A 26,993-nucleotide genomic window follows, 5' to 3' on the forward strand; every position below is an offset into this window, starting at 1 on the left:
ATACGATCTTAGATATCTCATCAGTAATAAGGGGGTTAAAAATAGCGTGTACTTCATAGAGTTATTGTGACTAATTAGATAATTCATAAGAAGTTCTTAGAACAGCATCATCATGCATTTATGTACTTGGTTTAGGTTTTTCAAACATCTGTAGAGAGGTAACTTGGAGGAAACTTATTTGCTAAAATAGAGAGCTAACTAAGGCTAAAATGCATATGGACCCACCTTTCCAACTTTGGGCTGTCCCAGAATTCTGCCATATAGTCTACTGTTTACCTTATTACAGAGAAAACATGTTTATAAAGTTAATTAAAAATTATTCCTATTGTGAAATTTTCAAACCAGAAAAGTGTAATGTATACCCATATACCCATCACCTAGATTTAATAGTTGTTAATATTTCACCACATTTGCCTCTATTTTTCTAAAATATTTTAAATTATAAGAATATATATTTGGTTGTAAATATTTTACTATAAATCTCTAAATTGTAGTCACAATACCATAAAATTAATCATTCTTAATTTCCTAGCATCATCAAATGACATCCATATTAATATTCAGATTAACCAACTTGTCTTAAAAATGTTTGTTACAGTTTCTTTGTTCAAACCAGGATCCACTCAAGGCGTACTGCACTTGGTTGTGGTGTCTCTCTATATATTTCTTTAATTTAGTGCAGTCACCTTCCCTCCCTTCATTCTGGATTTATTTCCTAATGGTGAATTTGAATTTCTATATCTTATATATTCTGTAAACTGAAAATTAGATCCAAAAGTTTGATTAGATTCATGGCAGATATTTTCTGGCAAGAATGTTTCATAGATGGTGTGTAAAATGAGATTAATATTCTTTAAAAAAAGATAAGGCAAGTTATGGGGAAAAGGAAGTAATGCATATCAAGTGCTTGTGCTATGTTCCTTTCAAAAACATAATCTCTTTTAATTCTTACAATAATCCTGTGAGTTACAGGTGGTATTACCCCTTTGTAGTAAGGAAATTGGTTCTGGGAGATTACCCAGTTATTAAGGAGCAAAGTTAGAATTCCAAAAGAGGTTTCTTAGAAAAATAAAAATGGAACTACCAGATGACCCAGCAATTATACTTTTGGGTATATATCCCAAAAAATGAAAATAGTAATTCAAAAATGTAGGTGCACCCCAGTGTTCATAGCAGCATTACTTACAATAGCCAAGATATGGAAGCAACCTAGGTGCTTATCAACAGATGAATGAATAAACAAGATGTGGTAATTTATATATACAGTGGAATACTGCTCAGCCATAAAAAATGAAATTTTGCCATTTGCAATAACGTGGATAGACTTGAAGGCTATTTTGCTTAGGGAAATAAGTCAGCCAGAGAAAGACAAATACTGTAGGATGTCACTTACATGTGGAATCTAAAAATATACCAGGCTAGTGAATATAACAAAAAAGAAACAGACTCACAGATGTAGAAAATGAACTAGTGGTTACAAGTGAGGAGCTGGAAGGGAGGAGGAGCAAGATAAAGGTAGGGGGTTAAGAGGTACAAACTATTATGTATAAAATAAATAAGTTACAAGGATATACTGTATAATGCAGGGAATATAGACAGTATTTTATCATTATAAATGGAGTATAACCTTTAAGAATTGTGAATCACTGTGTTGCACACTTGAAACATTGTATATCAGCTATACCACAATAATAATAATGAAATTAAGTGAAGTAAGCCAGAAAGAAAAACACCAATACAGTATACTAACACATACATATGGAATTTAGAAAGATGGCAATGATGACCCTGTATGCAGGACAGCAAAAAAGACACAGATGTGTATAGCATACTTTTGGACTCAGAGGGAGAGGGAGAGGGTGAGATGATTTGGGAGAATGGCATTGAAACATGTATAATATCATGTAAGAATCGAAATGCCAGTCTATGTCCGATGCAGGATACAGCACGCTTGGGGCTGGTACAGGGGAATGACCCAGTGAGATGTTGTGGGGAGGGGGGTGGGAGGGGGGTTCATGTTTGGGAACGCATGTACACCCGTGGTGGATTCATGTCAATGTATGGCAAAACCAATACAAAATTGTAAAGTAAAATAAAAAATGAATAAATAAAATAAAATAAAATAAAATAAATGAAATGAGAAAAAAAATAAAAAATATATAATTCTTTTAAAGAGAGAAGGGAAAAAATTCAACAAGGTACTTTAAATAAGCATAAGAAATTTTACTAACAATCACTTGCTCTTTGTGCTTCAGTCTCTGGTAAAATAAGAGCAATAAGTTGATTAGATCCTCACATAAATAAATTGCTTTGGCTTATTATGCTTTCATTGTAGGTAATGAGAGGTATCCTTTAAGCATCAGCTAAAATTTATTTACATATGTATGTTCTTAGAACAGGTAATAACTTACTGGTCCTTCTATAATTATGACAGCCATATATCTAGAATTTTCTAGGACAATTCTGACATCAGATAATTTGTCTTGTCGATCTTGTCCAATGAATTTGTCATTAGAAAGACATGGTTAAGGTGTAAAAACTACTCTCTGTGTATGGGAATACATTGTTAGTTTTTTTAATTGAGAGTCTGCTTTAGACCTTTAGAAAACGTGTTGAATATAAGAGAAAGTGGTAAATAAAACCTGATAAGAGTCTTTTATTGATCCCAGTTAACTGACCAAGAAAAAAATATTAAAATCTTAGTTTCTCAGACATGTTAGTCACATTTCAAGTGCTCAGAGGCTACATGTGCCATTGCCTTCTCTGACATGTGACTAGTGGCTACCAAATCAGACAGTGCAAACACAGCACATTCCATCATTGCCCAGAATGCTGTTGGAGCAGTACTCTAGACCCTGTGATCTTTACTACTACATATAAAGCCTCCCAATTGAAAAAGGTATATAACTCTGTGTGTGTGTACACACACGCACAACACACACATATATGTTGTTGTTTAGTTGCTAGGTCATGTCTGACTCTTTCGTGACCCCATGAACTGTAGCCCACCAAGCTCCTCTGTCCATGGGATTTTCCAGGCAAGAATACTGGAATGGGTTGCCATTTCCTTCTCGGGGGGATCTTGCTGACCCAGGGATTGAACTTGTGTCTCCTGCATTGCAGGTAGATTCTTTACCACTATTCTGCAATTAAACTTTCCTCTAAAATTGAAAAGGCTGTCGTTTTCTTTTAATCAAATCAATTGATTCCTGCAAAATTATACTGATGTTTATACATAAAATTGTTGTAGAGAGAAACATGGTAAGCAAGGCTATATGTCTGCTCAGTTGTTTTTTTTTTCGTTTTCATTTAGAGGAGTTCAGAAGGATATAACTAACATGTTGAAATGACACTGATTGTGAATTTCTATAGATAACTTGAGTGCCACAGTATTTTAATACCCTAAAATATGTTATTGAGGTTGATTGGTTCAAGTGTGTCTTGTAACACTTCCAGGAATAGGGACAGTGGAAAACTGAAACTGTAATACTTATAGGGGAATTAAGTAGGTGAATGTCTCTTCATTTACTGAGGTTTTCATGACTGAGCTTTTTGTATCAAATTTATTACTTTAGAACCTTAAAAGGAGTATAAATTGTGGGAGAGATTTGATCAAAATAAGAATCACTAGTTGATCTTACGTCATTGTTTAAACCATTTTAACATTTTAATGTTTTCTTTCTTTAAATGTAATTTGAACTGCCAAAAAACTACTTTCCCTCCTATTTTCATATACTTTTTATAGCACGCCTGTGGGTGAGTTAGAGGATGTAACACTGTTAATAAACTAAAGAAATAATGTGAACTCCAGATTGTATAACATAAGAATTGAGTTCCAATTCAGGCTCTTCTTGGAAAGCTGCAACCTCTAGAAAGTCACTCAGTTCAGTTCAGTCAGTCGTATGCGACTCTTTGCGACCCCATGAATTGCAGCACGCCAGGCCTCCTTGTCCATCACGAACTCGCGGAGTTCACTCAGACTCGCGTCCATCGAGTCAGTGATGCCATCCAGCCATCTCATCCTCTGTCGTCCTCTTCTCCTCCTGCCCTCAATCCCTCCCAGCATCAGAGTCTTTTCCATTGAGTCAACTCTTCGCATGAGGTGGCCAAAGTACTACAGCTTCAGCTTTAGCATCATTCCTTCCAAAGAACACCCAGGACTGATCTCCTTAAAAATGGACTGGTTGGATCTCCTTGCAGTCCAAGGGACTCACAAGAATCTTCTCCAACACCACAGTTCACTACAGTCATATGAAAATATAGAATGGCACTCTTTACCTCACAGTGAATGGCATATGTCACGTATAAGAATTGTAATGGATAACCAATTTTTAAAGGTTAAATGCTAAATATAGTATCTAGTTCTTTAAATGTTAATTGAGTATCAAACATTCTTATCAAAGGAGATTCTAGCTTTTAATCTCTACCGGTTTGATCCCTGGGTCGGGAAGATCCCCCAGAGAGGGAAATGGCAAAACACTCCAGTATCTTTGCCTGGAGAATCCCATGTACATAGGAGCCTGGTGGGCTATAGTCCATGGCATGACAAAGAGTTGGGCTCGACTGAGTAACTAAAAAGGACAAGGAAGTGTCAGTTTGGCAGGCCTGCCTTTTCTTTCCTTGAAAGTTACAAGTTCTACAGTTGTCACTTATTCTTACATACAATTTGAGAATCTGGATTATATTTATAAATACTCTTTGCAAGGTTTATGTGGTGTTGGAGAAGACTCTTGAGAGTCCCTTGGACTGCAAGGAGATCCAACCAGTCCATTCTGAAGGAGATCAGCCCTGGGATTTTTTTGGAAGGAATGATGCTAAAGCTGAAACTCCAGTACTTTGGCCACCTCATGCGAAGAGTTGACTCATTGGAAAAGACTCTAATGCTGGGACGGATTGGGGGCAGGAGGAGAAGGGGATGACCGAGGATGAGATGGCTGGATGGCATCACTGACTCGATGGACGCGAGTCTGAGTGAACTCCGCGAGTTCGTGATGGACAAGGAGGCCTGGCATGCTGTGATTCATGGGGTCGCAAAGAGTCGGACACAACTGAGCGACTGAACTGAACTTAACTGAACTGACCTCAAAATCTGATACTAGGTGGTATGTGAACTTCATTTAGTAGCTCTCTGATGCTGCTGCTGCTAAGTCGTTTCAGTCGTGTCTGACTCTGTGCTACCCCATAGACGGCAGCCCACCAGGCTCCACTGTCCCTGGGATTCTCTAGGCAAGAACACTGGAGTGGGTTGCCATTTCCTTCTCCAATGCATGAAAGTAAAAAGTGACAGTGAAGTCGCTCAGTCATGTCAGACTCTTCGCAACCCTATGGACCGCAGCCTACCAGGCTCCTCCATCCATGGGATTTTCCAGGCAAGAGTACTGGAGTGGGTTGCCATCGCCTTCTCCTTAATAGCTTTCTAGTTACTTTCAAATATGTTGCATTTTTTTCCCCTTGGGTAGTTTGGGAAGAAACAGGCTTTAAATTTGAAAGTAGAAACTTTTTTGACTAGGAATATTGAGTTTCTTTATTAAGAATCTAGACTTATTTAATAAAAGGAATTTTTTTGATAGCTTTTAGAGTGGATCCTGTGGCATGTAAGTACTCTAGTGATATTTCTAGATATTATAATACTCAAATTCAAAGTGAAAGCAAGTGAAATATTTTGAAACATGGCAAACCCCTGCCCCCACCCCTAGGCAAAGCTTAATTGTTTTTTTAAATTTTTATTTTCAAGGTTGAATCTCATAATTAATTAAATGGAAATTTTTATCAGCTTGCCAAATACTTTAAACTTCTAAGTGATTAACTTAAACTTGTAGTTTATCATTAATTTTCATTTATTAATTGGACTAGTCATTTTAAAGCTCAAACTAATTTAGGTTGTTAGCTAGAATATAGACCATGGTTTTCCCAGCTTATAAGTTTTTCACTTATTTAAGGAGAAACAAAGTTTAGACAAAGAAAAGTAAAGGTACACATTTGGATATAATTTAAACCTCATTTTGATGACTGTTGGCTGAGTGATTATAGATTCTGTTCCAGTATTATTTTCAATAATAGTGTTACTATAGCAACTAATATAAATGCATGGTTTAAGGGGAAAATAACAAAAAAAAACTTCTCTCTGATCATATTGTATATTGGGATAAAATTTTTCTTTATTAGTTTTTATTACTTGCACTAGACTTTGCAAAACTTTTCTTCCCAAAGAAATACTCTGAGGATCCTGTTGCAGATATTTTTTGCCCTATTCATTTCATCATCTATTTCTTGTATTGACAGTATGTTGCAATTAATTTAAATGGAAAAGTTGTAGAAACAGTTTGTATCAGAAATCCTGTATCTTTTTTTCTCTTAGTGTGTCTTATACAACATTCTCGAAGAAAGATTTCTGCTTTCCTACTTCTGAAATGTATAAATGAATCTTATTCCTTTAAAAGTCAGTTAGCTTACATGTAGTCTTTTCTTTGTTAAAATGAAGATAATGGTAAAGGTACTTGTCTAAGTCCCTGAGTATTGTTGGCATATTTTGTATGAACAAGTGGTTGATATACATTAAAATTTACCCATTAACCTATTTCATTGCAGATTTATTGATAATTAAAAACTAGAAGTGACATAAACATATAATAAACTCTTAAGAGAATAATTAAATAGATGATAAAGTATATCTATATAATGTACACAATTAAAACCAATGAAGGTTTTGTAGTTTGTGTAAAATAATGTTCATGGAAAGATATTAAGACAGAAAAGTAGGTTTTAAAGTAGAGTAGCAAAGTATAGTACAATCCCATTTTTATGTGAAAATTTATATACACACACATGTGTAAAATATAAATGTGTGGAGGGATATACACAAATGTTACCAGTAGTTATCTCTAGGTTTTATAACCGGAATTATAACATCATTTCCATTAAAAATTTTAAAAATTCTGAAAACAAGGGAGTGTTGTGGCTAGTAAAAGCAATATGGTTATTTAGCTTGATGTTAGGAGGGAGGTTATGTTTTAGGAAAAGGGTCCAAAAGTTTTTAATGATACAAAGGTAAGTCACATGCACTTTTCCTCTGATTTGTTGGCATTTTAATTGACTGTGGGTCAAAATGAAAGTTATTGCATGGGTGGAAGCCAAATCATAATCTAACCATAATCAGGCAATCATGTTTGACTTGATAGCATAGATCTTAAATCTGGTGGGGAGAAGACATTTAAAGGTTTCAGAAATGAGATTTCATAAAATGACTTATCTCCTGAAGATGAAAATAGTAAAACAGTTCTTGTCAGGTTCAGGCTAAGCATGAACTGGCCTTTTATATGTTTGTTTCTATATATTGTTTTTATTTCAGCTTTTATATTTTCTTTTATTGGAAAATTAACATACTTGTTTTTAAAAACTTCAGAAAGAACAGAAGTGTTAAAAGGGAGGGGAAAAAAAAGACCTACTTAAGTTTCTCCTTCCTCTGGAATCCTTTAGGGAATTCTTCTTTTTTAAAGAGAATAGATCTGGGAAATGGAGGAACCATGCCTCAAGAAAACGGTCATTCTTTACAGTGTGATAGAATGATCACTGGATAAGAGTCAGGAAATTTATCTTCTAATCCCAGCTAGTCTGTAGCTCTGTGATTGGAAAAAAAGTTACTTTGCCTGTCTGAACATTATTTTCTACCAATTTCAAGATGATAAGTTTGGACTTTGAAAATCAGGATACAGACACTTTTTAAAAAGGGTATATATGAGCGTTGTTTGTGTGTATAATGTGTGCATGCATTTCTGGAAAGGCTTTTTCTCTAATCATAAAAAGTAGTTAATATATGAATCATGGCATTTATAATTGAGAAATAATTGCTATACTTAATTGACATAGTGTTACTTTCCAGAGAATTGGGTATTTCATTTATTCCTGCTATTCTTATATCATCCTGTTACACATGTAACTGTAGAGCATTTCATCCATGTTTAACTCACAGTCATAACTAGATTAAGTTATTATCCACTATTACAGAGAGAAGCATACAGCTGAAAAATAAATTCAATTTCTGCTGCTCTTTCCCTTAGGTTACTGTCTTAGAGAAATGAAGTGCTTTTTGACCACAGTTCTTTTAAGAACATCACTTATTGTCAGACAGGAGTATAATTGGGATTATCCATAGAACATTTCTATTTGGTAATTTATTTGGTATTTTGTAGAACACCTTCCTAATTATCTTTGGCATGGTCACTTGCTAAAAATATTAGTCAGTGTTATCTGGTTTTATTACATACCTCTCTTCTGAGTCAGGCATGGAGTGGGGTGGGGTAACCATGGGAAACACACATCTAAGGAAGCATTATCTTTTAACAAAATTTAATTCAGATTGCCCTATCTCTCTGCCTGCCTGGTTAGTAACTCTGAACTTTGGAGATCTATCTAGTTGTGATAAACATGTTCTGTATGCCATAGGCCAGAGAAAGTCAGCTTTGATGGCAGATTTCTGTACTGGTACAGGAGAGAAATGTTTAGTTAACATTTTAAAAGAAATAAACCAAAAAATAAAGAACTAAATCTATTAGCATATATGCATTCCACCAGTAGACTTTCTTTCTTGAACCTTGTATGGTTTTTTAATGTTTTCAACCAAAGAAATAGCACATGCATTCAAAATTAATAGTAAAATCTTAATTACAGATATATCCATTAAAAATCATTTTCTTTCATGAAATTATGAAGTGATTCTTTCAAGTGTTCATTGATGTGGCAAGATAAAAAGTTTTTAACATAATACCAGGTATCAAAATAGTTGGAATTGGTGTCAGCATTTGCTTTTGTACAGAAAAAAAAAAAAAAACACCTTAGGGCCTCATAAGTTGAACTTTTCATCTTAAGTTATATAACAAACATTTGAGCTCCTATCCTGTGCTGGATCATATACTCTAGATATGGTTGAAGATGTAAAGACAAAATTCTTTGTAAGTGTGGGCTTTGTCTATGCTAAAACTTATGGAGGCATTAAGCATTATTTAATATAGGTTAAATTTAATGTGCTATATGCTTCTCTGTACCTTCCTTTGACCAGTCATTATTTACATTCCTTCATTAAATTCACTCAGTTTAGAAAGTGTGTTCTAAGGAAACTTGCTGTTAGAAGCTATAGAAAGTCCTTTTGTAAAGTGAATTAATTTGCTTTCTATATATCTAGGTTTTCATCTTTAATTTCTTAATAAACAGCTTGTGAATATTTTAAACTATTTGTTAGCAAGTGACATATCCATGGTTCACTTTAACCTCCACACCCCATGATCTCCATTTTTGTGTGTCTCTTTTATAATCATAATCATACAGAGCAGGAGTTTGGGGTTCTTACTGAGTATATAAGTGATTCCAAGTTTTAAGCTTTTAGTTTTTTAACCTTAAAAGACTGACATAAGACATCATGACTTTTAAAAATGACACTTTGATAATAAAATGATAAATAATGTATATCAATTTAAATTTGATCCTAGGTCCTTATAGTGTAATTTATATTTGAGTTTCTTACAATTGAAATATAAGGACTGTATGTTCCAGTTATGCAGATGACACCACCCTTATGGCAGAAAGTGAAGAGGAACTAAAAAGCCTCTTGATGAAAGTGAAAGAGGAGAGTGAAAAAGTTGGCTTAAAGCTCAACGTTCAGAAAACAAAGATTATGGCATCTGGTCCCATCACTTCATGGGAAATAGATGGGGAAACAGTGTCAGACTTTATTTTGGGGGGTTCCAAAATCACTGCAGATGGTGACTGCAGCCATGAAATTAAAAGATGCTTACTCCTTGGAAGAAAAGTCATGACCAACCTAGATAGCATATTCAAAAGCAGAGATATTACTTTGCCAACTAAGGTCCGTCTAGTCAAGGCTATGGTTTTTCCAGTGGTCATGTATGGATGTGAAAGTTGGACTGTGAAGAAAGCTGAGCACCAAAGAATTGATGCTTTTCAACTGTGGTGTTGGAGAAGATTCTTGCGAGTCCCTTGGACTGCAAGGAGATCCAACCAGTCCATTCTGAAAGAGATCAGCCCTGGGTGTTCTCTGGAAGGAATGATGCTAAAGCTGAAACTCCAGTACTTTGGCCACCTCATGCGAAGAGTTGACTTATTGGAAAATACTCTGATGATGGGAGGGATTGGGGGCAGGAGGAGAAGTGGACGACAGAGGATGAGATGGCTGGATGGCATCACTGACTCGATGGACGTGAGTCTGAGTGAACTCCAGGAGTTGGTGATGGACAGGGAGGCCTGGCGTGCTGCGATTCATGGGGTCGCAAAGAGTCGGACACGACTGAATGACTGAGCTGAGCTGAACTGTTGTTCCAGTTAAACTGGTCTGTAGTTGTTTTGATTAATTTAGATTTGGTTTTTGTTAGTATAGTGGTTGGTAGGTAAAGTGATTATGAAAATAAGATTGTTAAGGGACTTCCCTGGTGGTTCAGTGACTAAGACTCTGGTGCTCCCAGTGCAAGGGGCTCAGGTTCAATCCCTGGTCTGGAAACTGGATCCCACATGCTGTAACTTAGAGTTCTCATGCTGCAGCTATAAAGATGCCACATGCTACAGCAAAGATCAAAGATCCTGCATGCCGCAACCAAGAGACCTGGTGCAGCAAAATAAATAAATACAGGTGTTAAATATGTATGAACAGGAGTAGCCATGATTTTTAGCAAAAGCATCTCTGAATTTAGCAGACTTATGTTAGCCTTTTTTTTTAATCAACTTTGAAAAAAAGCACAAAACAAAATGCATAGGAGAAAATAGGAAAAATGTTGGAGGAAGAGAGCTTGAAAGATGAAAAGTAGTCATTAAAAAATTGAACCCCTAAAACATGCTGTATAAATATGACATTCTTACATAAGAGGCTGGTATTGCATGTATTGTGAATGTTTTCTAGGTAATTTACCATATATATCAGAAATATGTATTGTAGCGAGTTTCTAGTTTCTAGACTAACAGTAGGTCAAAGAACTATGGAGATATGATCCAGAGGGAGAAAATAAGTATTATTTCAACCTTTCTGAACAGGACACCATACTTGCAGAACTTCTTCAAATACATAAAGAACACATTGTAGGATATCATGAACATGATTCTCTTTTGGACCACAAAGAAGAAGAAGAGTTGACTGAAGAAGAAAGAAAAGCAGCTTGGGCTGAATATGAAGCAGAGAAGAAGGTAGTTCATCTGAAATGCTTTTTGTTGTTGTTTTTGTTGTTAGTCGTTTAAAATAACAGTGGAGGAAGAAAAGGGTCACATTTGGAAAAAGTAATAATATAGTGAATCTTCAGGAACAGAGTCCCCCAAGTTTGGGTGTCTGTTTATGGGCTTTGGCTACCTTTGGTGTAAACTCAAAGGAGAGGAGAGAAGAAAATGTTTCCCCTTAAACAGTAGTAACCTCATTTCTGATTAGCACTTGCTAAATTGAGAGATTAGTAGGAAGCTGTATATTTAGCATCACTTAACTTCCATCAACACCCTTATTGTAGTAACAGACATACAGGAACTTGAGTTTGGAGGTAGGGGTAAATGTTGCTTTGAAACTCAAAGTTTTGACCAATTATCAGAACACAGAAATACTCCATTATTGGACATTAATGTCAATCTCCAGCAGGAACTTTATTTAAAATAGTTCCACCTCTGTTTTAAATACCACCTCACTTGAGCAAAAATGTGCCTAAGCATGGGAAACCTTATCCTAATACCCGAATCCATTTTAAACTCCTAATTCATTGTACTAAACTTCTTTAACATTGTGATTCTAGGAGTCTCATCAGAATTCTCTGAGTTGCCCCATACTGTGGGAATTATCAGAAAAGAGTACATCTTTAGGGGTTAAAGCTTTCTATGTAATAAGATCTTAGTTTCAGATGAAAAGGGTGTTTTATTTGTGTGTGAAAGAGTGTTAATAATTTCCTAGATCTGAGAATGTGGATTTTTTTCTCAACCAGTAGGTGATGTAGAATTTCAAGTTTTAAATCACAATGTGGAAAGTGCATAATTTTTTGTTTGTAGGGACTGACCATGCGTTTCAACATACCAACTGGGACCAATTTACCCCCTGTCAGTTTTAACTCTCAAACTCCTTATATTCCTTTCAATTTGGGAGCCCTATCAGCAATGAGTAATCAACAGCTGGAGGTAAGTTGTGAAGTACGAAAGTATTTTGCCTTGAATTAAAGGCAATTTCAAGTGCCTTGTTGTTGAGGGTTTCCTATGCAGGAATATCACATTCCCCAAAAGATTACCTCTGAATAGACCAAGAAATTTTTTCTTTTATTTGTTGACCTTTTTGAACCAGTGTAGTTATAATAAAATGTGGTTTGTTCAGAGTACAAAGAAATCAGGCCTTGAATTAATATAGTTTGAATAATTTTAATTAAGAAACAATAGGGTAGCTGACTGGCTAGAGAAATAGCACATTCTTCAGTTATAAAATATTTTGAATAAACAAATTACTTAATGTTTGAAAGTGGGATAAATACATACATTGATCTACATTCTAAAGCAGTGAAGATGCAACTTTAAGTGTATGATAAAGTACAGTATTATGAAATAATTTAAAAATAGGGTCAATGATGAGTTAAATAAGAAAGACTAGGTTTTAATATACCAGTAATTAAGTAATGTAATTGAATCTATGATTTTCTTTTTAAAATGTGCTTATGGAGTCATTTAAATTATTAAATTATTGGTGCAATAGAACCCAATTTTATCTTCCTAACAAAGACCCTCACTGATGAGTTTTACTCCATTTTATTGATGCTGAATTTTGCTGTACTTTTCAATTACTTAAAGATTTTTAAGGCCACATGCTGTAAATTGGCAAGAGAAAGGCTCTCTATACTTTGAAAACTAAGCTGTCTTTTATGTACCCTGATAAAGTTATTTCTTGCATTCTTCTAGGACCTCATTAATCAAGGAAGAGAAAAAGTTGTGGAAGCAACAAACAGTGTAACAGCAGTGAGGATTCAGCCTCTTGAAGATATAATTTCAGCTGTAGTAAGTTAATTGGCAATTGTCTTACACCAACTTGGAATTCTTATTTCCACCATTCATTCTGATTTTTGTTTTTTGCTTCACTACTTCTGTGGGGGAAAGACTATAATTCTTATAACTTGATTTACAACAGTAAAATACTAGTAAACTGTATAATAGTGCCAAGCTATATATCTCAGTTTTATCTAGATGTTGATACAAAAGAGAAATGTAAAATCAAAGAATTGGGAAATCAGTTAGACATGGAAATGTATGTGTTGTTTATATAAACATATTTTAATTACCAGTTGCATGAATTAAATCCAAATAGTTTTTCTCTAGGCATAGCTAACCCTTGTACAACAGTGGACAGTTTAGTACCTTGCTTTTACATCATTGTCTTCTTTAGAAAAGATTAAAGGAAAGGGGGGAAAGAAAACTTTAAAAACCCTGAATATCTTTAAGGACCATGAATATTTTATTTTCTTCAATTCTACTGCAATAAGTAGTAAATAGAAATTTTTCTTCTAGTGGAAGGAAAACATGAATCTCTCAGAGGCCCAGGTACAGGCATTAGCATTAAGTAGACAAGCCAGCCAGGAGCTTGATGTCAAACGAAGAGAGGCAATCTACAATGACGTGTTGACAAAACAACAGATGGTAAGAATTCAGAGTATCTCTAGGTTATGTTTAATTTTCTTGAATTTATAATAACAAGTTTGTGTGACATGTGTGTTGATATCTGTTCCCACATGTGGTTGGATGGATGGTCATTGGTTATTCCCAGAAGAAATTTTATTCATAAACCTAGTAATGTCAAATAAAGGTAATATCTTTTGTTGCAAATGAGCAACAGCTTCCCAAATGAATCTCCTTGAAGTTTACATAGCATCTCTTCCATATAATTTTACTTCTGTATTCTGGACATCTAGAAAGGAATTTTTGCCAGACTTTTCTTACCACATTTACTGATTTTAAACAACTTCCACAAATAAGTATACTTTTTAATATATTGAATTTGAGATAACAAATGGAGCTATAAATGATATTGACACAGGTTCCTACTAAATTATGTAATTCTTTATAAGGCTAACATATTCCAGAATCCTTGATTATCTTTGTTATCATGGTTGTTTGGCAGCCATCTACCTTGCACTGGGAAATTTCAACTCTTGACACCAGGGAATCAATTTCTGTGGCATGAATTTTACTTAGAAAGCACTGTAGAATTATGTGGTTTTAAATTATCTTAGGAAATCTGAGACATTCTAGGTAGGCAGGTAGGAATTACTCCCACTGCAAGTGCCTTTTCCCTTTGGTGTTTGTCACTAAAAGTGTTTATTTGTCTGTCATCATGTGAAATATTCAAAAGAAGGACAAAGAAAGAGACTTGACAAAAAAGTGCTGTAACTAATACTTGAGACTAATCACAGTGCAGGACAGGTTACTATAGCAACCAACTTAAATGCTGCTTGCACTACAATAGTAAAGTCATTAAGAGAATTTAGCCCTAAATGGTGTTACTAACTGGTTTCTACAGTAGTGGTCCTGTGAATGCCATCAAATTAGTAATGGTGATAACAATAATATGTTTTTCTTTTGGTATGGTACTCCCTTAACAAATTGATTTTAACTCAAAATTTGATACTGCCTCTTTGAGACAGGTCATGCACTTGTAACAGCTCCCTTTTCTCTCCTTAGTTAATCAGCTGTGTTCAGCGAATACTTATGAACCGAAGGCTCCAGCAACAGTACAATCAGCAGCAGCAGCAGCAAATGACTTATCAACAAGCAACACTGGGTCACCTCATGATGCCAAAGCCTCCGAATTTAATCATGAATCCTTCTAACTACCAGCAGATTGATATGAGAGGAATGTATCAGTCAGTGGCTGGTGGTATGCAGCCACCACCATTACAACGTGCGCCACCCCCAATGAGAAGCAAAAATCCAGGACCTTCCCCAGGGAAATCAATGTGATTTTGCACTAAAAGCTTAAAAGATTGTTAAAATCATAGAAAGATCTTTTATTTTTTTAGGAATCAATGACTTAACAGAACTCAACTGTATAAATAGTTTGGTCCCCTTAAATGCCAATCTTCCATATTAGTTTAAAATTTTTTTTAATAGGGCATACCATTTCTTCCTGACATTTGTCAGTGATGTTGCCTAGAATCTTCTTACACACATTGAGTACAGAAGATCTTTCAAATTGTTTTCAGTGAAAACAAGTCCTTCCATAACAGTAACAACTCCACAGGTTTCCTCTCTAAATTTTTATGCCTGCTTTTAGTGACCATAAAATTGTCATAAATGAATGAATTTATGAAAGAATACTGATTTATATATTCATTCTTTACATATAAAGACACACAGCTGAGTTCTTAGAGTTGATTCCTCAAGTTATGGAATACTTTTGTACTTATCCATTTCTTGACTAAAGTGATTGAAATGGTTTTAATGTTCTTTTGACTGAAGTCTGAAACTGGGCTCCTGCTATATCATCTCTGTGACTGAAAGTTAGAAACTAAGGGTTGGTTATCTTTGACACAGAATTGTGTGCAATATTGTTAAATACTACTGCTCTAAAACTTGGAGGAGTCTTACAGTTATCTTAGCATTGTATAAACAGCCTTAAGTACAGCCTAAGAAGAGAATTCTTTTTCTTCTTTAGTCTTTTCTGCCATTTTTATTTTCAGTTATATGTGCTGAAGTAATTACTGGTAAAATTTCAGGGTCGTGGATTATCTTCCACACTTGAATTTTCTCTCTCCTGGCACTAATATAAGGCACATCTCTTAACTGCTTGGTGCCAGTGCTAGTGCTTCATCCTGTTGCTGGCAGTGGGATGTGGACTAACAAAATCAAGTTCTAGCATTTTAGGAGGTTAAGGATGACGTTGTGGTTGTTAGCTTCACACCCTGTTTTATAAACAACATCAAAATGGCAGAACCATTGCTGACTTTAAGTTCACATGGGGAATGTGCTTTAAAACAATTCCCAGTACTGTCAGTATTGTGAAGTAATTCCTCCTAAAGATAAGGATCACTGGCTTCTATGCTCTTCCTCTTCTTTTCTCTCATCAGTATATTGTTTTTCCCCAACTGTATTTTCTTACACAAATTCTGTTTTAAAGCTCAGTTTTTTTTTAGTTTAGATCTGTGAGGCAATTTTCTAATCAAAATTCATCTAATGCCCTTTTATGAGGTTTTACATTGTCGTTTTTCTTAATCCAGGCTTGTAAAAATGACCTATATGCTTATTCATGTACAATTTGGTTGCTTGAGTTTCTTAAAGAAAAAGATTGTTAGACTATGAGAGTAAACTCAACATGGCGAAACCATTTTTGAGATGGCGATGTAACATGTAGTGGAAATAGCTAACAAATTCCAAAAAAAAAAAAAGCTGGGTGGAGGATTTGCTCTAGGTATCACTGAGTTAGAATGAGTTTAACATTAGCTAAAACTGTTTTGAGTTGTTTGGACAATTAAGAGATGTCCACTTTTATCTTGAAAGAACTGTGGTAGAACATTCAAGAGTACTGAGTACTAAGAATTTTGAGGTTTGGTGGATCCACCCTCCATGTTCCCATATTTGGATATTATGCCAGCCATATAATCAAATTTATTTCACTAGGGGGATGTGTTTTTACTTTAGAAGAAATGAAAAAGACAAGATTTGTGAAATAAATGTTTGAAGACAGTATACTCTGGCCAGCTGTTATCAGTTGGTATTTCTGTAAGTCCAGAATACTTTAAACCTGATTTACTCAACCTGGGAACTTTTACCATGGTCTGATTACTTGCTCAAAGACATAGATGTCAAAATTTTAGGCAACCTTCTAAACCTTTTTCATCATGAATGAAACTATGACTTAAAGAATAATACATGGAAAGGTTAATTGGAAATAGTTTGGGATAAAACTTGGATCAGTTTGCATACAATCTTCACTTGACATTTTAGCTACATAATATGTACTTTGAGTATAACATCAAGCTATAACAAATATTTAAAGATAAAGTCATGTCAATAAGATACTAAAAGGCTCATTTTTATATTTGTTTTAGATGTTTTAAATAGTTGCTATGGCTTAAAAAAATGATTTAAAATGTTGCTTGTAATACAGTTTTGCCTGCTAAATTCTCCACATTTTGTAACCTGTTTTATTTCTTCGGGTGTAAAGCGTTTTTGCTTAGTATTGTGATATTGTATATGTTTTGTCCCAGTTGTATAGTAATGTTTCAGTCCATCATCCAGCTTTGGCTGCTGAAATCATACAGCTGTGAAGACTTGCCTTTGTTTCTGTTAGACTGCTTTTCAGTTCCGTATTGAGTATCTTAAGTACTGTAGAAAAGATGTCACTTCTTCCTTTAAGGCTGTTTTGTAATATACATAAGGACTGGAATTGTGTTTTTAAGGAAAAGCATTCAAGTATGACAATAATACTATCTGTGTTTTCACCATTCAAAGTGCTGTTTAGTAGTTGAAACTTAAACTATTTAATGTCATTTAATAAAGTGACCAAAATGTGTTGTGCTCTTTATTGCATTTTCACAGCTTTGAAAATCTGTGCACATAATGTTTCATAGAAAATGTATAGCTTTTTATGTGCTATTTAATGGTGATTCTTTTGCACATTTAGTTATTTAATATTGGGAGGTCAAGGAGTTTGTTTTTTGAATCTGTTATATACTAAATTCTGTAAAAGGAGATCTCAAACCTCAAAAATAATTTACATACCAGGAAGCCTGTGTGTGTTTGTTAGTTTTGGTTGTCTGTGTGTAATCCAGCACCATTTCCTGCTTCCCAACAGCTGTGTCACTCATTTAAGTCAAGCAGACCTACCACTCCATAGTTGATACAAAAGCTGCTTAGCATCCTGAAGCACTAGCAGGTTGATGGAAATTATCACCTGGCCTCCAAAGAAGCTGAATATTTTGCAGTCTTCCCTTAGCTGTGCCCATTCTCCCTGTAATGTCATAAAACCAGATACATATTTCTGTACCCTAAACAAAACTTTCAAACAGTTACATATCCCAGTAAAAATTTTCCTTTGAGGGTGGCATGTTGTGTGATGTTTTAACAGTAAAATAAGTCATCCTTTTACATGTTTGTTTCACTAACAATTACATTCAGGTTATTCCCCACCATGTTTCATCAGACTTAGTCTCAAGTGACTTTTGGCTATCTCCAAATCAAATCTAGCCTTAAAAGAGATGAAAATTCTTCCACCATTGATTTTTTTTGAAAAATATGTAATCTGTGCCAGTCTAAAAGGAGTGACCAAGTTTCAGAAATGCTTTTTGTCTGTGCAACATTTTATATATGCTGTTATATGGAAGTGAATAAAAATTAAAAATCCAAAATATATACTGTTTCTAAGCTTAATATCTGTCAGGAACCAAACTGCCCACATCACTCATGTCGGATCTAATAAAAGAATGGTCCTTCTTGCCCCTGCCTAAGATTTACTCCTCAAGAGTATGTGCTGACGTAAAATTTCTTTACATATACACTGCCACCCTCTCTTTGGAATAACCTTCCTGATACATTATGCCCACTTCACTAACTATGGGAATCACTCTTCCCCTCAGTCTAGGAATGTGATAGTGACCACTGCATACCTTCACCAAGGGAGGTGTGACAAAAGCAGCATATCAATTGAGGCCTTTGTTAAAAACAATAAAGATAAAGCTTTAATTGAAGGAATGAAAGGATGAGACGAATCCTAAAATACTGAAGAGCCTCTTAATATTCAGAACTGCCCCATATTTCAAGCAGACTCTACCCAGCAGCATTCTTCCACGTTCTGCTCCTGAACATTATTCCCTCACTTCTCCTCCCTGATAGAAACAGGGAGGGGGAGCTTGGCGCCAATCTCCTTTATTAAATAGTCTTGGCTCCCTCCCTGCAGACCTCACATCAAATATGTGTTGATTTTCAATAAAGGTGAAGAAAGATGACATATGCAAGGATGGGGTTTGTTTCAGGTATATGAGGAGAAAGTGAATGAAAAGGAGCAAAGGTAGAGAAGGATCAGGAAGAGACTAAATTGGAGTGGATTGATGGAGCATCTTGAAATCCTGAATGGGTAATTCAATACAGAGGATAACAAGGGATTGTGAGGCAGCTGATGTGTTCAAAGTAGCAGGTAAAGACAGTGATTTGGGGAGGATTAATTTGAATGGTTTAGAATGTAACGTGAAGAAAGATTGCAGACAGGAAGATAGGTAATTAGGCATTCAGTGACCAGACTACTAACAATTTTAAGGACAAAAGGCAAAATCATTAGAAGTTGTATAGAACAGTGAACTTCTTAAATTGTGAGAAAAACCTTATTTCCTTTTACCCTTCCCCAAGGAGTCCGCTTTGTTCAGGACTTCTCACTTGACATGCAAAACTTCACTTTTTGTTTACTTTCTCAAACCTAGTGGAAAATCCATAGTGGCTTTCCTGTTTCACAATTTTTCATTACTTCTAATTATCCTGTATACATATTTGCAGAAAGTAAGTTTGGTCCATTTAACTAAGCTAAGTATAATTCTACTTCCTCAAGCTAATCTTCAAAGGGCTAAATCCATTCTTGTTACTTTTTCTTGAGACCCATCTAGTCCAAGGGCTAGTATCACAAGCTCCCCTTCATATTTTCAAAGTACTTTGTGGTTATTATGTATTAACCTGTATACCATATATTAGAAAAGTGAGGAGAATAACTACATTTTTCTCATGACAGTTAAGCTAAAAGACCAAATCTATTGCACTGAGGAGGCAGAAGATAAATTATAGTCAAATTATCTGAGTCTTTCATGTCTCATTTGGAAAATGGGACTATAATAATACCTTAACCTTCTTGAATGCAGGAGGCCTGACCAGGTGATTTCTTGAGGTCCTTTTCAGCTCTTACGATTTAGATGTGAGAAAACCACAGTTTGAAGCCAAAAGGCGATGTGTTTGTCTAAGGTTACACAGTAAGTTTGAACAGAATTAGAAATCCCTTCCCTTTAGCTAGCCCTCCCCCATTAAGCTATACCTTTTCTTTTCCTCTGTTTAGAAAAATGAGAAGTCTGACAGGCATTTTAATGACAAAGCAGGTAAGTCGAGTTGTAATTGGCTCTAATTACTACTTCTACAAGCTGTAACCTCCTTTATCTTTTGCCCAGGGGCACTCAGAGCAATGTTTCTTATTCTGGAACTCTGCAGAAAATGAAAAAACATGTTTAAGGATCTGATTCTTACAGCTTGGTTACTTGATTGCGTTATATACATGACAAAACATCAAGGTAAATATAAATCCGTTTTTGTTAAGTCAAATTTTAAGCAAATAATTGGTAGCCTCCCATTTGATCGTTCATAACTGTAAAGCCCAAATTAGGCCAATATTTAAATTGTCTGGTCTGGATAAAGTTTATAGTAAGTAGAAGGCAATATTGTCTTCTATTAACTCTTATGTAACACATATGACATTTTTTGAGATGTTGGTTTTATAATGGTTTATTCTTGTGATGAAAACTACAAAAGCTAACAGAAGAGTGAAAGGGTGATTATTTTCTTTGTAGCTGCTTGTTCCTACATGCCAGTAGCAAAGCAAGTAGAAGCTTGTGTCTATCTAGTTCACTAAATACATTTCAATGGGGAAAAAAAGTGGTTAATATAATCATTTGCAGTCTTGTTAGTTCATTCTTAGTTCTTGGTAGGTTTTCAATAATAAAACATGGAGGTTGGCCTTCAAAGGCTTTAGTGATACAGGCTTGCTTGGACCCTATCCTTAGCAAAGTAAACCTTTTATTATGTGTTTCCGCCCTCTCTGCATTATCTTCCACACTCTACTGGATGTGCTAAGCTCAAATGTACCTGCCTGCAATTTTTTCCCCTTCTCCAAACTATCATTTCACCACCCATACATCCTTTTATATTCTGATACCTCAGTGTGTGTGTATATATGTGTGTATTTGTAGGGGAGGCTTATAAAATCATACAATGCTAGAGATGGTACGGGTCTTAGAGACCCTGTAGACTATCTCTCTATAATCAGAAAATAAAGGTCCAGAGAGGGAAAGAGATACACAAGGGCACCTATATCTTCTAGCTTCTATTCCACTTCATTCCACTCTGTTCAGATGCCCCCTATTACACTGGTGTCCCAATTCATTTTTTTTTTCCAATCTGCCTGACCACAATAAGCAAATTTTCAGAATAATTGGTTCTGAACTCAACTTTAAAATGAGAACTGTTTGTGGAAAATAGAGGGGTATGTGGACCAAAATGACAGGGAAACAAATTCCTGTGTGGTAACTGTAAAATGGGATATTTATTTTTCTTTTTTCACCACACTCAGCACAGTTAAGACCAATAGGATCTAGAAGCACTGTTCTGCTTTCTGGATCTCCGCATCCTTCAGAGTCAAAGATGGAATAATTCAGCCTTCCTCAGATGAGGTAAGTTGATGTACCAAGTACTTAAAAATCCTCTATTTCAAATGAGAAATGCTGCTGTATTCACAAGGAAACAAAACAGAAAGCTCTGTGTTAGTGTAGTGATGTCTGGCAGGATAGGGGCAACTAATGATTATTGAGTATAGAGATGTGCCAGAAGGATCATGAATAGTTTACATATTTTCAGAGAACTAAAACAGCAAAATGATTTTGATATGCTAGAATTTGGGGGTCTCGTTCTAGATTTATAAAGTTGTACAAGTTAGTTCACCTCACTGAATCTTCTTTTGCACAGCAATAAAGATTTATTGAATGCCTATTATGTGTCAGGCACTATGACTAGTCACTATCCTGTTTTACCGATGAGGAAATAGGTTTAAAATAATTATTCACTCAGTGTCACATGACTAACTGCAAGAGGCAGAATTCAAGAGCAGGTATCTGATTCTGCTATTGCCATTAAACAAGCTTTTTTTTCAAGGTACTTCCTTCTGTGTCTCTTCAGTGGTGCCTAGAGAGTTTGGCTTTATCCTCTCATTTCCTTCTGTGATCCAAATAGAAGTGTCTGAAAAATCCAGTGTGAGTACTTTGAAATACGTTTCAACATACCCAAATTCATTTTTAATACAGTGGCTTCCTTACAAGTTCTTTGAGGCACCAACTGAGAAGCCTAAAGATAGAACTATTCTGAACTAAGTTTACTTTTCATTTTTTCCACCTGATAAAGTGTAGGTACCATTCAAGCAAGGCCTTAAATGAGCTAGAATATGGACATGTAGAGATTAAGGAGAAGGGTATCTCAGAGGAAACAGCAAACACAAACACGTGTAAGCAGCAAAGAACAGAATTCAGAATAGGATGGTTCTAGGAAATGCCATGCTTCTGTACTTGTGCACAGAAGGTCAAAGTCTCATTAAGCCAATAGTTTCTGGAATACATAAATAATAATAGTATGGTAGGATAATTCTGAAAGAGATGGGAATACCAGACCACCTGACCTGCCTCTTGAGAAACCTATATGCAGGTCAGGAAGCAACAGTTAGAACTGGACATGGAACAACAGACTGGTTCCAAATAGGAAAAGGAGTACGTCAAGGCTGTATATTGTCACCCTGCTTATTTAGCTTATATGCAGAGTACATCATGAGAAACGCTGGGCTGGAAGAAGCACAAGCTGGAATCAAGATTGCCGGGAGAAATGTCAATAACCCCAGATATGCAGATACACCACCCTTATGGCAGAAAGTGAAAAAGAACTAAAAAGCCTCTTGATGAAAGTGAAAGAGGAGAGTGAAAAAGTTGGCTTAAAGCTCAACATTCAGAAAATGAAAATCATGGCATCTGGTCCCATCACTTTATGGCAAATAGATGGGGAAACAGTGGTAACAGCATCAGACTTTATTTTTGGGGGCTCCAAAATCACTGCAGATGGTGATTGCAGCCATGAAATTAAGATGCTTACTCCTTGGAAGAAAAGTTATGACCAACCTAGATAGCATATTAAAAAGCAGAGACATTACTTTGCCAACAAAGGTCCATCTAGTCAAGGCTATGTTTTTTCCAGTGGTCATGTATGGATGTGAGAGTTGGACTGTGAAGCAAGCTGAGCGCAGAAAAATTGATGCTTTTGAACTGTGGTGTTGGAGAAGACTCTTGAGAGTCTCTTGGACTGCAAGGAGATCCAACCAGTCCATTCTGAAGGAGATAGCCCTGGGTGTTCTTTGGAAGGAATGATCCTAAAGCTGAAACTCCAGTACTTTGGCCACCTCATGCAAAGAGTTGACTCATTGGAAAATACTCTGATGCTGGGAGGGATTGGGGGCAGGAGGAGAAGGGGACGACAGAGGATGAGATGGCTGGATGGCATCATGGACTTGATGGACGTGAGTCTGAGTGAACTCCGGGAGTTGGTGATGGAAAGGGAGTCCTGGCGTGCTGTGATTCATGGGGTCGCAAAGAGTTGGACACGACTGAGTGACTGAACTGAACTGAACTGATACCCTCTGCAATAAAGTCAGAATCTCAGGCTTGGTAGGAGAAAGGGCTCTTTCACATTTGCTACTTTTGTATCATTTCCTTTTAGATTCTACATATAAGGAAAAGGGATGTCATGTATTTCTCCTTCTCTGACTGACTGACTTCACTCGGTATGACACTCTCTAGGTCCATCCATGTTCAAAGGACCATAGTAAGTTGATGGCAATAGAATATGGTATTTCATTCACTTTGCATGACAAATGGTTATAAATGAGTTCTTGGAAACCATTAACAAAGACATTGATATACTAAGGGAAATGAAAAAAACAACACAAGGAAATAAAGGAACACAAGTGATTAATAAGGATTAAGCATATATGAAGATGACTGAGTTGCCTGGGCTCTTAAAAACTATGTTATATGACCTCCATTAGAGTACATGCATGGCATCTTTTTTAGATCTCAGAGTCTCGCCTACCTAAAAATAAACAAAAAGTATCTTTTATTTGCTTCTTTCTCAAGCCATGACCTTATCTCTGTTCTCTTTTCTGCTAAACCTCTCAAAAGTGTGGTCTGTACTTGCTGCCTACAGTTCCCCTCACACTTCTCTTCATTCCTTAGCTTCCTCAGCAATATGCTTTCTGTTCCTACTCCTCCACAGATACTTTCTTGACAGCAACCCATGATATACTAAAAAGAAAAGACCACAACTCTGTGCACTGGAGCTGCAACAAAGTTATAATCTCTAAATTCAGCTGTCTAGAAACCCTTCTAAGTGTCCCTAATCAACTGCCTACTATCTTCCTCTCCAGGTTCAAGGAGATAACCTTGCCTCCTAGTTCTTTTTGAATGACAAAAGCATCAAGTCAAAAACCTCACAATCTCCTTTCCACCCAGTCCCCTTCACAAAATTACCTTTCCTTCCCCCTTCTCTTGAGTTTCAATGTCAGTGTCTCCCTTCTGCAAATAAATGTATTCTTCCACCTGTGCTATGGAGCCAAGTTCCTCCTTACTCCTTAGAGATTTGGCTCCATCCATCATCATCCCCTCTTTCTCCTATACCTTTGACCTCCAGCTCCCCAACCCTGATCCCTTCCTAATGCTATAAGTACAGTAGCCTCTTAGTTTGTCTCCCTATCCATACAATCCATCTTCCACACTGCAGTCAGAATGATCTTATTTATTTTTTAATATAAATTTATTTATTTTAATTGGAGGCTAATTACTTTACAATATTGTATTGGTTTTGCCATACATCAACATGAATCTGCCACGGGTGTACACATGTTCCCCATCCTGAACCTCCCTCCCACCTCCCTCCCCTTACCATCCCTCTGGGCCATCCCAGTGCACCAGCCCCAAGCATCCTGTATCATGCATCGAACCTGGACGGGTGATTTGTTTCACATATGATAATATACATGTTTCAATTCCAGAATGATCTTTTTTTTTTTTTAGAATGATCTTACTTAAACACAAATCTGACCATGTCAGATAAAACATTTCCTTAGGTTGCTTCCCACCATATAGAAGCAGCTCATATAATACATTCGCCACTAAACTCCTAAAAGTTATCAAAACCCCCAGAAGACTTGGCCTTATTAGCCTAGGACTTCTGCCCTCCCCATCTATATTTGCCTTGAGGAGTAGTGTGGGGAGAGGGGAAACTGGTGATTGTTTCCTCTGTCAGTTAGCTAAAAGGTTTTGAGTCATGACTGTGCAGTCAATCACTGAGTATGGGGACAAACAATAGACTTCTGGGCAAGAGGATAGCAGACTACAAGAAAATAGGATTTCTCTCTGCTTTTTCAACCTCTATTATACTAGAGGCCCCCTCAAGTCAAGTTCACGAAAATTCATTAGCACCTACTAAGTACTGTGTCAGGTATGATAAAAAAACTTGTCTGGATCCTGGCATTAAGAAACCTGTGTATGTGTGTGTGTCCAACTTATGAAGTAACTTTGTGCCAGGCACTATCCTCGGTTATTTACACCCGTATTGTCATTTAGTCCTGTATTATTATTATTATTATTATTATTCTTTTACTTTTATGGCTCTTCTTGCAACCCATTTGGGAAGATAGAGCTGATGATCCTGATATGAAGAGAGCACACTGGAGCAGTGTATGATCAGGTGGTAATTTGTGATACAAGTAAAGACAAAACGATGTGATACAAAGAGTCTAGGATTCATGTTCAGTAAATTATGGAGCCAGTTTTGATTCTGTCACTAATTAGGCATGTGCCCTTAAATATATTACCTTCTACATGTGTCAGTCTTTTTTTTTTTTTAAATGAAGAGGTTGAAGAAATCCAGATAGTTTTTAAACAAATAGAAAGTCACTTTATCTGAGTCATAAAATGCAAATGAGCTAAACAAATATAATTTTCATTTATATTTCATTGGCAAAGATAAAACAATTGTTGATTTTGTTGATAAGATCCTGGGGAAACAGGCACCCTCATAAATTATTGGTGGTAGTATAAGTTGGTACAACTTTGATGAAGGATCATTTGGCACTATCTATTAAAATTTAAATGCCCATCGCATTTGTCCCAGAACATTTCACCCTTAGAAATTTATCTTACAGATATACTCACATACATACACAGAGATAAATGTGTAAGTATATTCACTTGAGTTGTTGGGCATAGCAGAAGACTAGAAGCAACAACCCATTGATGGGGGACTTATTAAATACTATAATGGCCTCAAGGCATTATAGATAATTATACATGCCCACTGTAGAAAAGTTAAAAAAATACAGAAAAATATAGAAGATAAAGATAATAAGAAGCTGCTCAGAGACAAGAGCTCATTATTTTGGCTCAATTATTAATACCTCTACTACTTTTTCTATTCATATATTTGTATGTATGTATATTTACATAATTGAGATCACTGAGATCATCAGTTGTGTAATACAATTGCATATTCTGCTTTTCCCTTTAAATTATCCTGAAAGAATGTCTCTATGTCATTAGGATTTCATCAACCTAGTTTTAAATGGACTGCATAATGATTGATCATAATAATGTACCATATCTGTAGCCATTCTTCTATTGTTGGAAAGTTAGTTTTGTTTTTCTTTTCTTTTTGTTTTATAAATATGTTGCAGAGAACATCAATTGCATTATTAGAAGTAGAATTACTGGGTCAAAAAGCATGGAAAAGTTTAAAGTTCTGGATTTATATTATCAAGTTGCATCATTAGTATTTTCCCAGTATATGACAGAGCCTCATTCTCTGCATCTTCATTGGTTTTAAGTATTATTATGTTTCTAAACTTTCTTAATTTCACAAGGAAAATACATTTCATTGTTTTGCATCTCATTAATACTTTTTGAGGTTGAAGTATGTTTGTATTTTTTACAAGTTGCTATTGCTTATTGTGAACTAACTATATGTTTTATTTGTCCATATTTTATTGGAAGCTTGATGTTTTTCTTATATATTTGTATGGGTCCTATAGTCAGTATATTAATGATAGTAACTTTTAAAATTTTTCTGGAAAACATTTTCCCAGTTTTTATAACCTTTAATTTTATTAATTTTAAAATATTTAACAGTTTATAAACTTCATGTTTTCCTTCATGATT

The 26,993-nt window shown here is 35.6% G+C and overlaps 1 protein-coding gene across 7 annotated transcripts in view; it reads left to right on the forward strand.

The window, feature by feature from the left end:
• The window catches only part of ATRX (ATRX chromatin remodeler), a 293,493-nt gene extending 275,141 nt beyond the window's left edge, over window positions 1-18,352 (forward strand). For all 7 annotated transcript variants that reach the window (XM_040265641.1, XM_040265643.1, XM_040265642.1 and 4 more), the window contains 5 exons: window positions 11,035-11,184; window positions 12,022-12,147; window positions 12,913-13,008; window positions 13,516-13,644; window positions 14,686-18,352. In XM_040265641.1, the coding sequence (XP_040121575.1) occupies window positions 11,035-11,184; window positions 12,022-12,147; window positions 12,913-13,008; window positions 13,516-13,644; window positions 14,686-14,964 (780 nt within the window). In that variant the 3' untranslated portion in view covers window positions 14,965-18,352. The remainder of the gene's footprint in view (window positions 1-11,034; window positions 11,185-12,021; window positions 12,148-12,912; window positions 13,009-13,515; window positions 13,645-14,685) is intronic.
• Window positions 18,353-26,993: the final 8,641 nt, after the last annotated feature.

This window comes from Oryx dammah, unplaced genomic scaffold (genome assembly GCF_014754425.2).
Source record: "Oryx dammah isolate SB20612 unplaced genomic scaffold, SCBI_Odam_1.1 HiC_scaffold_23, whole genome shotgun sequence".
In the NCBI taxonomy this organism is placed as follows: domain Eukaryota; kingdom Metazoa; phylum Chordata; class Mammalia; order Artiodactyla; family Bovidae; genus Oryx; species Oryx dammah.